This window comes from Zonotrichia albicollis, chromosome 28, assembly GCF_047830755.1.
Source record: "Zonotrichia albicollis isolate bZonAlb1 chromosome 28, bZonAlb1.hap1, whole genome shotgun sequence".
NCBI lineage: Eukaryota > Metazoa > Chordata > Aves > Passeriformes > Passerellidae > Zonotrichia > Zonotrichia albicollis.
The window spans coordinates 4,891,283-4,903,088 of record NC_133846.1 but is presented as its reverse complement, the minus strand read 5'-3'; the positions used below and the strand labels follow the sequence as shown (position 1 = coordinate 4,903,088).

The 11,806-nt window shown below is 58.4% G+C and overlaps 1 protein-coding gene across 1 annotated transcript; it reads left to right on the top strand.

Moving 5' to 3' along the window:
* The first annotated feature begins 6,255 nt into the window (after positions 1-6,255).
* Positions 6,256-11,453, top strand: OPTC (opticin). Its single transcript, XM_074528313.1, has 6 exons — positions 6,256-6,479; positions 6,776-6,914; positions 8,981-9,139; positions 9,369-9,571; positions 10,491-10,586; positions 11,157-11,453. The coding sequence occupies exons 1-6, from the start codon at positions 6,258-6,260 to the stop codon at positions 11,325-11,327; spliced, it is 990 nt and encodes a 329-aa protein (XP_074384414.1). The 5' UTR covers positions 6,256-6,257; the 3' UTR covers positions 11,328-11,453.
* The last annotated feature ends 353 nt before the right edge of the window (positions 11,454-11,806 follow it).

Below are 11,806 nucleotides of genomic sequence, written 5' to 3'. Positions count from 1 at the left end.
TCCAACTGCAATATGAGCATTAAATAAACCAAAGAAAGCTCCTTTTGTGCCCAGCCTGCAGAACTGACCCTTCCCAGGATGGCCACGGACGGGCACCGTGTCCTCCTCCCTGCAGCTGGCACAGGGGTGCTTCCCCTTTTCCCATTCATTAAAACCTCCTGCTAATTAAGGAGGGTAAAATCTGCTTTTCAGCTCTCCCTGCAGTTGGGTGGAACAGGTTTGAGCCCTAAACCCGGACGGAGCCCCCCTGGATTTATGTATATTTATATCTGATGTGTATATAGACTGGTAGAATGTACAGATATTCCCAACGGCGCCCGCACCTCCCAACCCGGCGACTTTATGGGGTTTTCACTCCCACTCCCTGCAGCAGTGGAAATAAAATCGTTCACAAGGGACCCTGAGCCTCTCCCTGATCCATCCTTGCCTTCCTCAGGTGCTGCTGCATCCAAAATTTCCTTGCTTGGGGATGACTCTCACAATGTTTTTGGGGTTTTTGGGGTTTTGGCTGGGGTGATGCTGAATTTGGGAAGGAATTTTTTGGCTGGGATGGAATTCCCAGAGAATCCCTGGATTCCAAACCCTAAATCTTTCCCTTTAAAATTTGGGGATTCAGGGCCACATCCATGGGGACACAGCCCCATCCCAAAATCCTATATCCATATCCATGGGATCACAGCCTCATCCCGAGGTCCTGCACCTTTCCCTGTAAAATCTGAGGATTCAGGGATACATCTATGGAGTCACAGCCGCATCCCAAAATCCTGCACCTTTCCCTGTGAAATCTGGGATTAAAAGCCACATCCATGGGATCACAGCCCTATCCCGGCATCCTGTACCTTTTCCTGTAAAATCTGAGGATTCAGGGATACATCTGTGGAGTCACAGCCCCATCCCAAAATCCTACATCCACATCCATGGGGTCACGTCTCCATCCCAGCATCCTGCATCCTTCCCTGTAAAATCTGAGGATTCAGGGACACATTTGTGGGGTCACATCCCCATCTCAGCATCGTGCAGCATTCCCTGTAAAATCTGGGATTTGGGGCCCCAAGCATGGGGTCACCACCCCATCCCGACACCCTGCACCTTTCCTTGTAAAATCTGAGGATGCAGGAACATGTCCATGGGGTGACATACCCATCCCAAAATCCTGAATCTTTCCCTGTAAAATGTGGGATTAAGAGCCGTATCTATGGGGTTACAGCCGCATCCCAAAATCCTACATCTACATCCATGGGGTCACAGCCTGATCCCGGCATCCTGAATCCTTCCCTGTAAAATTTGGGGATTCAGGGCCACATCCATGGGGACACAGCCCCATCCCAAAATCCTATATCCATATCCATGGGATCACAGCCTCATCCCAAGATCCTGCACCTTTCCCTGTAAAATCTGAGGATTCAGGGATACATCTGTGGAGTCACAGCCGCATCCCAAAATCCTGCACCTTTCCCTGTGAAATCTGGGATTAAAAGCCACATCCATGGGGTCACAGCCCTATCCCGGCATCCTGCATCCTTCCCTGTAAAATCTGAGGATTCAGGGATACATCTATGGAGTCACAGCCCCATCCCAAAATCCTACATCCACATCCATGGGCTCACAGCCTGATCCCAGCATCCTGAATCCTTCCGTGTAAATCTGGGATTCGGGGCCCCATCCATGAGGTCCCAGCCCCTCTCTCAGCAGCGGGATGGGCTCGGGCTGGGCTGGGTTGGCCGCAGCAGCGGCTCCTCCTCCTCCTCCTCCTCCTCCTCATCCCCTGCGATTCCCGATGGGAGCGGGAGGGCGGCAGCGGGGGAAGGTGTGAGGATGTGGGAAGGGCCGGGGGGGCCGAGCGGGTTTGGGAGGGTTTGTGCCGTGCAGAGCGCGCTCACAGCCGCCCCCCTGCCTGCAACCCCGCCGTTTTATAACCGCGCTGTGAATCCCCCTCTGCCAGCGGGGTTTTCCCTCCCCGGGGATGTCGGAGCCGTCTCCTCACGTTGGGATAGGGTTTCTCAATGAGGGGAGCAGTGCTGAGCCCCCCTTTGCACCCATAGCGGCTCCCCCTCCCCAAAAAACCCCAAAACCTCTCCGTGTGTGAAGTTTTGGGGTGCTGAACTCCCCCTGCACCCACAGCGCCTCCCCCTCCCCAAAAAAACCCAAAACCGCCCCAGAGAGTGAAGGTTTGGGGTGCTGAACTCTCCCTGCACACACACCGGGCTCCCCCTCCCCAAAAACCCCAAAATCTCTCCATGTGTGAAGATTTGGGGTGCTGAACTCTCCCTGCACACACACCGGGCTCCCCCTCCCCAAAAAACCCAAAATCTCTCAGTGTGGGAAGGTTTGGGATGCTGAGTTCCCCCTGCATTCACACTGGCTCCCCCTCCCCAAAAAACCCCAAAACCACCGAAGGGATTGAAGGTTTGGGGAGGCTGAGCACCCCAAAACTGCTCCCTAAAACCCGAGGGATTGGGATTGGGATTGGGAATGGGGCTGGCAGCTCCTGCGGGGTCACGGCGAGGGCTGGCACCCCCTCATTAGTGGGGTTGGAGGGGTTGGGGCTCCCCAGCCGCTGTTCCCCGTCTGTCACATCGGCTCCGTCCCGCTGCCCACCGAGCCGCTTAATGAGGGGCTTAATGAAGATTAGCGGCCGCTAATGAGCGGGGCCGTCCTGGCGGGGTCTGGGGGGCTCCGGGTGTCCCCGGGGGGCTGTGGGGGTGTCCCGGCCGCTCCCCCCCCCCCCGAGCAGATGGGTGCTCCGGCAGGGTGGGTGGGTGCGTGGGGGGCGATGCGCCGCTGGCACCGGGAACATTTTCGCGGCCGTGGGTGGGTGGGTGGGCACGAGGCTGCCCAGGAAGGGCTGCCGCGCTCGTCCTGCCCCTGCTGGGGTGCGCCAGCCCCGCGGTGACATCCCCAAGGAGAGGGGTGGTGGCCCCCCGAGATGAGCTCTGTCCCCGGGGTGGGGACACAGAGGGGCATAGGGAATTCCTACCCTGCCCCAATGAGGCTCTCCCTCCCCCAAAAAACCCCAAAACCACCCCAGAGAATGAAGATTGGAGGTGCTGAGCCCCCCTACACTCACAGCGGCTCCCCCTCCCCAAAAAAACCCCAAAACCTCTCCGTGTGTGAAGATTTGGGGTGCTGAGCCCCCCTGCACCCACAGCGTCTCCCCCTCCCCAAAAAACCCCAAAACCGCCCCAGGGATTGAAGATTTGGGGTGCTGAACTCTCCCTGCACACACACCGGGCTCCCCCTCCCCAAAATACCCCCAAACCACCCCAGAGGGTGAATTTTTGGGATGCTGAGTCCCCTTGCACCCACAGTGGCTCCCCCTCCCCAAAAAACCCCAAAACCGCCACAGAGATTGAAGGTTTGGGGTGCTGAACTCCTCCTGCACCCACAGCGGCTCCCCCTCCTCAAAAACCCCAAAACATCTCAGTGTGGGAAGGTTTGGGGTGCTGAGCTTCCCCTGCACGCACATCAGCTCCTTTTCCCCAAAAAAACCAAAAACACCCCAAAGAATGAAGGTTGGGAGTGCTGATCTCCCCCCGAACCCACAGCTGCTCCCCCTCCCCAGAAAAACCCCAGAACCTCTCAGTGGGTGAAGATTTGGGGTGCTGAGCTCCCCCTGCATTCACAGCGGCTCCTTGTCCCCAAAAACCCCAAATCACCCCAGAGTGTGAAGTTTTGGGGTGCTGAGCTCCCTCTGCACCCAGACTGGCTCTCCCTTCCCAAAAACCCCAAATCACCCCAGAGTGTGAAGTTTTGGGGTGCTGAGCCCCCCTGCACCCACAGCAGCTTCCTTTCCCCAAAAACCCCAAAACCACCCCAAAGAGTGAAGATTTGGGGTTCTTCTCCTCCCGGGAGGGGCACAGGACGGGGTGACCTCAATGTCCCCATCCATCCCTGCCCGGGGGAGTCTCTGCAGCCCCCCCAAACCCTGGGTTGGTCACTGGGGTCCCCTCGGTGCTTTGGGGCATCCCTGGGGCTGGACACAGCCGGGAGTCCCCCTCTGGTGGCACCTCCTGGGGTGGCGCTGGCTCTGTCCCCACCACCCTGGGGACACCCGGGGGATGTCACCGCTCCTGCCCTGGCTCTGTCCCCACCACCCCTGGGGACACCCGGGGGATGTCACCGCTCCTGCCCTGGCTCTGTCCCCACCGCCCCTGGGGACACCCGGGGGATGTCACCGCTCCTGCCCTGGCTGTGTCCCCACCACCCCTGGGTGTCCCCAGGGGATGTCACCGCTCCTGCCCTGGCTGTGTCCCCACCTCCCTGGGGACACCCGGGGGATGTCACCGCTCCTGCCCTGGCTGTGTCCCCACCGCCCTTGGGGACACCCGGGGGATGTCACCGCTCCTGCCCTGGCTGTGTCCCCACCACCCCTGGGGACACCCGGGGGATGTCACCGCTCCAATCCCGCCCCTCTCTGCCCCTCTCGGGTTGCTGGAGCGGAGCCACCCCCGGGCTGGTGGCCTTGGGGACAATGTAAGGAGCCAGCAGGGGACCGCGGGTTTGATTGGCCGCGTCCTGTTTGTCACCTCGGCCAGAGCCCCGAGCTGCCCCTTCCTCCTCCTCCTCCTCCTCCTCCTCCTCCTCCTCTCTGTGCCTTAAAAACCCTTCCCAAGCCCTTCCCCAGCCCCTGCAGACGAGGAGGAGGAGGAGGAGGAAGGACAGACAGGGGGTACGTCCGTCTCGGCCTCGTTTGGCTCCTCCAGAGCCCCCCCAGCTGGAGGATGGGAGGGTTTGGGGGGTACAGGGGTCTCAAAGCGCTGGGAAAGGGCAGATGTGGTGGAAAACAGGAGGGATTTGGGAGCAGCATCCTCGGGATGGAGTGAAAAAAACTCCGGGCTGGGTGGTGGATTTGGGATTTGGGGTTCGGGGTTTGGGATTTGGGATTTTAATTTGGAGTTTGGGATTTGGGATTTGGAATTTGGGGGTTGGGGTTTGGAATTTGGGGGCTGGGATTTGGAATTTGGGGTTTGGGGTTTGGGATTTGAAGGGGGTCGGGACCCCCGCCCTGCTCTGCCGTGGGTGTCCCACGGGAGGGAATTCTCCTTTGGGGACGGGCCCTGGAGGGTTTGGATGTGGAGCTGCCAGGACCGGGGGATGTCCCCGTGCTGTCACACGGACCACGCGGCCTCTGGCCCGCCAGGATGTTGGGAAAGCAGATTTAGAGCTGGATGTGGGAGCAGAAGGGGGGAGCAGCAGTTCCGGGGCTCCTGGGGTTGGTTCTCCTCCTCTGCTGGGCTTGTTGGGCCAGGGGCCGGTTCCATCCATCCCCATGAGCACCGTGACCCCTTCATCATCCCCCGAGCCCCCTCATCATCCCCCGGGGCTGGGAATGCCGGGCAGCCCCCGCAGCCCCGCGGGGCCTCTCCTGCACGGCCGAGCGTGAAATGCGCTGAAAAGGGTCACGGAATGTCCCCTCTGTCTGTCCCCTCCTGGGGCTGGGGCTGTCTGTCCCCCCGGGATTTGGGCTGTCTGTCCCCCTTGGATTTGGGCTGTCTGTCCCACTCACCCCGGGGTTTGGGGCTGTCTGTCCCCCCTATCCTGGGGCTGGGGCTCTTTTTGTCCCGCCAGGGTTTGGGGGCTGTCTGTCCCCCCCGGGATGTGGGACTGTCTGTCCCCTCCCAGGGCTCTCTGTTCCCCCAGAGTTTGGGGCTCTCTGTCCCCCTTGGATTTGGGCTATCTGTCCCCTCCACCCCGAGGTTTGGGGCTGTCTGTCCCCCCCAGTTTTTGGGGCTGTCTGTCTCCTCCCAGGGCTGTCTGTCCCCTCCACCCCAGGATTTGGGTCTGTTTGTGCCCCCAGGATTTGGGGCTGTCTGTCCCACTCACCCCGGGGTTTGGGGCTCCTGTCCCCCCTATCCTGGGGCTGGGGCTCTTTTTGTCCCGCCAGGGTTTGGGGGCTGTCTGTCCCCCCCGGGATTTGGGCTGTCTGTCCTTTCCCAGGGCTGTCTGTCCCCTCCACCCAGAGTTTTGGGGGCTGTCTGTCCCCCCTGGGGCTGGGGCTGTCTGTCCCCCCAGTTTTTGGGGCTGTCTGTCCCCTCCCAGGGCTGTCTGTCCCCTCCACCTCGAGGTTTGGGGGCTGTCTGTCCCCCCGGGATTTGGGACCATCTGTCCCCTCCCAGGGCTGTCTGTCCCCTCCACCCCGAGGTTTGGGGCTGTCTGTCCCCCCGGGATTGGGTCTGTCTGTCCCCCCCACCCCGGGGCTGGCCCCCCACCCAGCCCTTGGTGACATCCCCGGTGCTGTGGCCCCGGGCAGGTGCAGGATGTGTCCCCTGGGCTGGCTGGGGGTGGCCGCCCTGTGCCTGGGGACACTTTGGGCGGTGCCAGCCAAGGACAGGAGGAAGGAGGAGAAACCCAAGGCTGAGCTGAACCTCTTTGAGAACCTGGACCTGGACAACTACGATGTGACCTTGGAGAGCTACGGGGACATCCTGGACCTGAGCAACTACGAGGAGCTCTATGACTACGGGGACCTTGTCCCCAAGGTGAGGGGGACACAGGACAGCCCCTGGTTCCATCTTTGGACGGGATTTGGTGCCAGGGACGGATGTGGCACCACAGGAGGAGCAGCCCTGGCAGCTCTCCTGGGTTTGGGGAAGGTTTTATCTGAGCCAAACCCCTGCCAGCTCTTGGATGTGAGGATTCCTTCATCCCTCTGGGCCAGGAGAGCTTGGAGAGCTTTCCAAGAAGGAATTAATGACCCAAATCCAGTGACCCTGATTGGTACCACCCACACCAGAGGGCACAAATCCCCCACACTCACACCCAGCTCTGTTTGCAGATCGAGGTTGGCACCTTGGCTCCCCGCCCCAAGGACCCCAAAACCCTCCCAGAGCTGGCTGAAACCACATCTGGAACCCCAAATCTGCAGCCCCCAAGCAGTGCTGGCCCTGTGCCCCCAGCACCCATCCCCAGACAAGGTGAGTCGTGCTCCCTTGGGATGCATCCCCATGTCACAAAAGTGGAATTTTGGGGGGAAAAAAGGGAATTCTGGTGCTGCCAGCAGCTCTTTGCAGGGTTTTGGGATTGACTCTGCTCACAGGAGGGTTGCAGAGAGAGAAATAGCTGGGAAAAAATGAACTCCAGCAAAGCAGCGAGGCTTTAATGAGCAGAGGCTTCGCGACAGTGGCAATTAGATTAGTGACAATTAAAATCCTGCGGCGAGGATAAATATCTTTATTCCTTTGCTGTCACTCCAGGCTGGGAAAAATTAAGTGGGAGGAGAAAGGAAATTGGTGCTGAGCTGCTTTGAACCTTCCCTTGAAGGGGTTTGGGAACCTTGGGGAGAGGAGGGGGATCAGGTGTGGGGTGGGCTCAGTTTTACCCCTCGGTTTTACCCCTTGGGGGCAGCTGGGACAGATTTTTCTTGATTCAAAAGAATTTTCTTGAGTTCTGCTTCCTCCAGTGGGAGAATTAAAGGGGCCAGGAGAGCTTTGGGTGTAAAAAGCTGAATTTGGGGGCTTTAATTTCCCCTCCTCCTGCAGGAGGGGTTTGCTCCTGGGCACTTGATATATTTATGGGGTTTTTTTGCTTGGAGTTTCTGTCCCTTCCCTGGATGATGCGGGGCTGTGACAGCTCTGGGTGTCACCAGGTCTGTGTCCTTATGGCAGGGTGGGCAGATCCCACTTTTCTGGGGTATTTTATGGGGTCAGGGAGCTGTGATATATCTTAGTGTCACAGGCCTCATATCCCCACAGCTGGGTGGGCTCCTCCTGATGTTCTGGGGTATTTTATGAGGTTGGGGGGCTGTGACAGCTCTGGGTGTCGCAAACGTTGTGTCCCCACAGCCAGGTGGGCTTTTCCTGCTGTTCTGGGTTATTTTAGGGGGTCAGGGAGCTGTGACAGCTCCGTGTGTCACAGATCCATGTCCCCATAGCCAGGTGGGCTTCTCACGCTGTTCTGGGGTATTTTATGGGGTCACAGAGGGCTGTAACAGCTCTGGGTGTCACAAAGTCCATGTCTCCACATCCTCCTGGTATTTTAGGGGATCAGGGAGCTGTGACAGCTCTGGTATCATGGATTCTGTGTCCCCTCAGAGTGGGCACATCCTCCTGCTGTTCTGGGGTAATTTATGGGGTCAGGGATCTGTGACAGCTCCGTGTGTCACAGATCCATGTCCCCACAGTGGGGTGTGCTCCTTACGTTGTTCTGGGGTATTTTATGGGGTCAGAGGGCTCTGTGTGTCACAGATCCCTGTGCCCATGGCAGGATGAGCTCCTCCCGCTGCTCTGGGGTGTTTCATGGGGTCAGGGGGCTCTGTGTGTCACAGACCCATGTCCCCACATGAGCTCCTCCTGCTGCTCTGGGGTGTTTCATGGGGTCAGGGATCTGTGCCAGCTCTGTGTGTCACAGACCCATGTCCCCACAGCGGGATGAGCTCCTCCAGCTGCTCTGGGGTGTTTCATGGGGTCAGAGGGCTCTGTGTGTCACAGACCCATGTCCCCACGGCGGGATGAGCTCCTCCTGCTGCTCTGGGGTGTTTCATGGGGTCAGAGGGCTCTGTGTGTCACAGACCCATGTCCCCATGGCGGGATGAGCTCCTCCCGCTGCTCTGGGGTATTTTATGTGGTCAGGGGGCTCTGTGTGTCACAGACCCATGTCCCCACAGCGGGATGAGCTCCTCCCGCTGCTCTGGGGTATTTCATGGGGTCAGGGGGCTCTGTGTGTCACAGACCCATGTCCCCACAGCAGGATGAGCTCCTCCCGCTGCTCTGGGGTGTTTCATGGGGTCAGGGGGCTCTGTGTGTCACAGACCCATGTCCCCATGGTGGGATGAGCTCCTCCTGCTGCTCTGGGGTATTTTACGGGGTCAGGGGGCTCTGTGTGTCACAGACCCATGTCCCCATGGTGGGATGAGCTCCTCCCGCTGCTCTGGGGTGTTTCATGGGGTCAGGGGGCTCTGTGTGTCACAGATCCCTGTGCCCATGGCGGGATGAGCTCCTCCCGCTGCCCTGGGGTGTTTCATGGGGTCAGTGCTTGTTTCCAGGGCTGCCCAGCTGCGTGCTGTGCCTGTGCCTGGGCAGCTCGGTGTACTGCGACGACGCGGGGCTGGAGCAGATCCCGGCGCTGCCCCCGGACACCGCGTACCTGTACGCCCGCTTCAACCGCATCGGGGCCGTGCGCGCCGGCGACTTCCGCGGCCTCGGTACGTCGGGGTCACCACCAGGAGCGTCCCCCCTCTCCGATGGCACTGGACAAACCAGCAGTCCATCAAATTCCTTTTCCTCCATAAAAGAATGAGAAACAATGAGTTATTTACAGAAAGCGCGTGAGAAAGTTCGTTACAAGAATGTAAACATTAGAAAATCTTACAAAATCCGGGCAGCAGGGAATAAACCACCCTGGCTTTGTCCCTGTCCTCCTCCTGCCCTCAGAGAAGCTGAAGCGCATCGACCTGAGCAGCAATTCCATCTCGTGGGCGGACGAGGACGCCTTCCGGGGGCTGCCCAGCCTGCAGGAGCTGCTGCTGCCCGAGAACCTCCTGACGGCGCTGCCCGAGCTGCCCCGCGGCCTCGTGCGCCTGGACGCGCGCCTCAACCGCATCCCCAGCGCCGGGCTGCCCCCCGAGGCCTTCCGGGTGTGCCCCGCTCATTGGTTCATCTCTTGGTGGTTCATCTTTAGGGGTTCATCTTTAGGGGGTTCATTGGTTCACTTCTAGGGGTTCATGTCTTGGAGGTTCATCTCCAGGGGGTTCATTGGTTCATCTCTTGGGGGCTCATCTCTATTGGGGTTCATCTCTTGGGGGTTCATCTTTAGGGGGTTCATCTCTATTGGGGTTCATCTCTTGGGGGTTCATTGGTTCATCTCTCAGGGGTTCATCTTAAGGGGTTCATCTATTGGGGGGTCATCTTTAGGGGTTCATCTCTTGAGGGTTCATCTCTACTGGGGTTCATCTCTTGGGGGTTCATTGGTTCATCTCTATTGGGGTTCATCTCTTGGGGGTTCATCTTTAGGGGGTTCATTTCTAGGGGGTTCATTGGTTCATCTCTCAGGGGCTCATCTTAAGGGGTTCATCTTTAGGAGAATCATCTCTTGGGGGTTCACCTCTAGGGGTTCATCTCTATGGGGGTTTATCTCTAGGGGGTTCATTGGTTCATCTCTTGGGGGTTCATCTTTAAGGGTCCATCTTTTGGGGGTTCATGTCCAGGAAGGTTCATCTTTAGGGGGGCCATCTCTATTGGAGTTCATCTCTAGGGGTTCATTGGTTCATCTCTATTGGGGTTCATCTCTGTTGGGGTTTTATAACTATTGGGGTTTGTCTCTCATTTGGGGTGACTCATTGGTTCATCTCTTGGGGTTTCATCTCTTGGGTGTTCATCTTTAGGGAGTTCATCTCTATTAGGGTTCATCTTTATGGAGGTTCATCTTTAGGAGGTTCATTTGTTCATCTCTTGGGGGTTCATCTTAAGGGGTTAATCTCTAGGGGGTTAATCTTTGGGGGGTTCATCTCTAGGGGTTCATCCCTATTGGGGTTCACCTCTGTCCTGTCCCTGCAGGACCTGAAGCAGCTGCAGTTCCTCCATCTCTCCGATAACCAGCTGGATTTTATCCCGGTGCCCCTTCCCGAGAGCCTGCGCTCCCTGCACCTCCAGGTGGGATGGGGTTTGCCTGAGTTCAGCAGATCCCACCTCTTCCTCCTCGTTCTCCTCCTCCTCCTTCTCCTCCTCTTCATTGTCCTGGTCCTGGTCCTGATCCTGGTCCTTGTTCTTGTTCTTGTCCTGGTCCTAGTTCTGGTTCTGGTTCTGGTCTTCCTTCTTGTCTTCATTGTCCTGGTCCTTGTCCTATTCCTAGTCCTGGACTGATTCTGGTTTTCCTCCTCATTCTTGTTGTCCTGGTCTTGGTCCTCGACTGGTTCTGGTCCTCCTCCTCATCCTTGCTGTCCTGATCGTGGCCCTTTTCCTGGTCTGGGTCCTATTTCTGGTCCTTTTCCTGATCTTATTCCTGGTCCTGGTTCTGGTCCTTTTCCTGGTCCTACTCCTGGTCCTGTTCCTGGCCCTGGGTCTGGTCCTGGTCCTATTCCTGGTCCTTTTCCTGGTCCCTGCCCTCGTCCTGGTCCTGGCCCTGGCCCTGGTCCTGGTCCTGGTCCTGGCCCTGGCCCTGGTCCTGGTCCTTCTCCTCTCCCTCTCCCCTGACCCGGCCGTGCCCGTGTCCCGTCCCCGCAGAACAACAACATCCAGACGATGCACGAGGACACGTTCTGTGACAGCCAGGAGCAGGGCCAGATCCGCCGGGCGCTCGAGGACATCCGCCTGGACGGGAACCCCATCAACCTCAGCCTCTTCCCCAACGCCTTCTCCTGCCTGCCCCGCCTGCCCACCGGCCGCTTCTCCTGAGCCCCACAGCTGGAAATGCAGGAAAGTGTTCCCAGATCCCATCCCAGAGCGCTCAGACCCTGCCTCTCCATGGAAAATGTGATTAAAGTGGAGGTATTCCCCCCCCGGGTGAGCTCGGTGCTGGGGCAAACGCATAAAAATAAAATAAAATGAAATAAAGGTTTGAAAATGCATTCAAAGCATTTTACAGTGAGAGGAGAGGGAAGCCCCCACCCAGCCCCAGCCCAGCAGTTTTGCTTGGATTTGCAAAGATGGGATTTCCCTGTGTCCCGTTTCTTCCTCCATTCCCTCCAGAGCCTCAAGGAGATCCTGAGATCCTGGTCAGGGTGTCCTGGTCAGGGACCAGGAGCTGCATTGCCCCAGGGAGGTGACACTTGGAGACCTCAGGTGGCACATCCAGGTGTGGCCTGGGCACAGCTGGACTGTCCCCATGTACTCCCAAAGAGGGTAAAATGGGAAATCCCAGCACAGGGCAACTG

What these genes read in the sequence shown, in the direction of transcription:
- OPTC (XM_074528313.1), top strand. Translation starts at nt 6,258, where the DNA reads ATGTGTCCCCTGGGCTGGCTGGGGGTGGCCGCCCTGTGCCTGGGGACA. An exon ending in CGGCGACTTCCGCGGCCTCG is followed by an intron (nt 9,140 to 9,368) that starts GTACGTCGGGGT and finishes TCCTGCCCTCAG; the next exon opens with AGAAGCTGAAGCGCATCGAC. An exon ending in TGCGCTCCCTGCACCTCCAG is followed by an intron (nt 10,587 to 11,156) that starts GTGGGATGGGGT and finishes CCGTCCCCGCAG; the next exon opens with AACAACAACATCCAGACGAT.